This window comes from Diaphorina citri, unplaced genomic scaffold (genome assembly GCF_000475195.1).
Source record: "Diaphorina citri unplaced genomic scaffold, Diaci psyllid genome assembly version 1.1 scaffold1828, whole genome shotgun sequence".
Classification (NCBI taxonomy): Eukaryota; Metazoa; Arthropoda; class Insecta; order Hemiptera; family Psyllidae; genus Diaphorina; species Diaphorina citri.
Window position 1 is genome coordinate 1 of NW_007379254.1, and position 1,647 is coordinate 1,647.

Consider the following 1,647-nt stretch of genomic DNA (forward strand, 5'->3'; position numbering starts at 1 on the left):
AAAATTCCGTTGGTCCTCATTTTTCCTGCTCTATGACTTTGAAACATCACACAAGTAAGCGCAACTGATCTATTGCAATGGTTCCTATTCCTAACCTGATGTTACCTTCACAGAATGGTACTATTGAGCAATTTCTGTAGTCGCCTCCCAATGAGTTTGGGATAGGTTTGGTTCTTCAGTCGAAACTCCTTACTCTGATGAGTGACGGCTCCATGTTCTAGTTGGAATGTGCACAGGGCCGTTAGAGGCCTCAGGAGGACGTCTCGGTAGGTGGCCTGATTCTCTAGGTAGGATAGAACATGGGCGGCCGTTTCTAGAGCTTGGGATAGGTTTGGTTCTTCAGTCGAAACTCCTTACTCTGATGAGTTACGGCTCCATGTTCTAGTTGGAATGTACACAGGGCCGTTAGAGGCCTCAGGAGGACGTCTCGGTAGGTGGCCTGATTCTCTAGGTAGGATAGAACATGGGCGGCCGTTTCTAGAGTGGACAGACACCCGTCTGTAGGCTGAGTACGAACCACGTACTCGCTGCCTTTGAATTGAGTGAGCTTGATCTGGAAACAAGAGATTAATAGGAGAGATTGTAAGCAGGACAAAAACCTTGTACCTTGAAAACTTTGAGAAATGCATTTTTCGTATCACTGGAAAGGGGAGGACAGAGTTGAACACATTCTAGTTACATTTTAACTTGCAGAAAGTTTTCAAATAGGTGCCTTTACTGGGGTTTCAACTAGCTCTCAAATTTGAATTCCTCAATGAGACGGAGTGCACCCCAAAATAACCATCATGCAACAGCACTGAAATTTCCTAAACATTAATTTTTTATGAGGTACCTAGGTACCTTTTTCTTTTCTTTATAGGCTTCTCCAAATAAAATTATCACTCCCTTCCTAACTAATCTTCCTAGAACAACCTGAGACAAGCATAACATTGGTCACTTACTCTTCTTAGATTGTGCAGCATGGGGCTATTGTTGTAAATAGTTTTAGCCTGAGGCCAAGTACCATCCAGAAGAATTATATTATAACTTTTACTACTCTCATCACTCAAGGGTTGCAGTTGTGAAATATCCTCAGCATTATTTGCAGGGTACAACAGAAGTGTGTTACTTAAAGACAGGATCTCTGCCAACCCATTGTGCTTGGCTTGTGGAAACTTCTTTCCCTTGTAAATAACACACTTGTGTGGAACGATGGACAATGTGAGCATATGAGCGGTACGTAGACATCTCTTCTCTTCAGCAGGATGTTGGAGAATGATCAGGTTGCACTTGGGCGAGAGTGGCTCGAGAGGAAGGAATGGACACCAGCAGACAACTGAAGGCCTCCTGAAATTTAAATACAATGAGGAGAGCTTTATTATGCTGTGTTTCAGGCAATTCTGAACCCAAGATTTGCTCTTAGTTCTAAAAGGACTTGGTGATTTTTTAACACACAGTGCTAGTGTGCCATCCTTTTTTGTGTGTGACATACAACTTGTGAATGTACAACTTGGAAGTTGGAAGTTTGCCTGTAGAACTCAAGATAATTGGAAAGCAGGAAAAGTGCAATTCAACACTAAGTAAAAAGAAATTTGCAAAATAGATTTTGGGCCCAATTTAATTTGGGAGACCCTTGAGATTTTTTTTTTTTAGCAAGTTCTACAGTTC

General features: G+C 42.0%; 2 protein-coding genes across 8 annotated transcripts in view; both read right to left on the bottom strand.

Annotated features, from left to right (window-relative positions):
• Positions 1–6: 6 nt before the first annotated feature.
• Positions 7–1,647, bottom strand: part of LOC103517379 (DTW domain-containing protein 2-like) — a 14,546-nt gene continuing 12,905 nt past the window's right edge. For all 7 annotated transcript variants that reach the window (XM_026829495.1, XM_026829493.1, XM_026829497.1 and 4 more), the window contains one exon: positions 7–214. In XM_026829495.1, coding sequence (XP_026685296.1) covers positions 108–214 — 107 coding nt within the window. In that variant the 3' untranslated portion in view covers positions 7–107. The remainder of the gene's footprint in view (positions 215–1,647) is intronic.
• LOC103517378 (DTW domain-containing protein 2-like) lies at positions 314–1,545 on the bottom strand. The gene is made up of 2 exons (XM_026829498.1): positions 942–1,545; positions 314–553 (listed from the first exon to the last, which is right to left on the bottom strand). Exons 1-2 carry the CDS (start codon positions 1,467–1,469, stop codon positions 314–316), a joined length of 768 nt encoding a protein of 255 aa, XP_026685299.1. The 5' UTR covers positions 1,470–1,545.

Excerpts from the sequence above, each read along its gene's own strand:
- LOC103517378 (XM_026829498.1), bottom strand. The coding sequence starts at position 1,469 with ATGTCACACACAAAAAAGGATGGCACACTAGCACTGTGTGTTAAAAAA. Across the intron at positions 554-941 it reads TGCTGCACAATCTAAGAAGA|ATCAAGCTCACTCAATTCAA; the intron begins GTAAGTGACCAA and ends TCTTGTTTCCAG.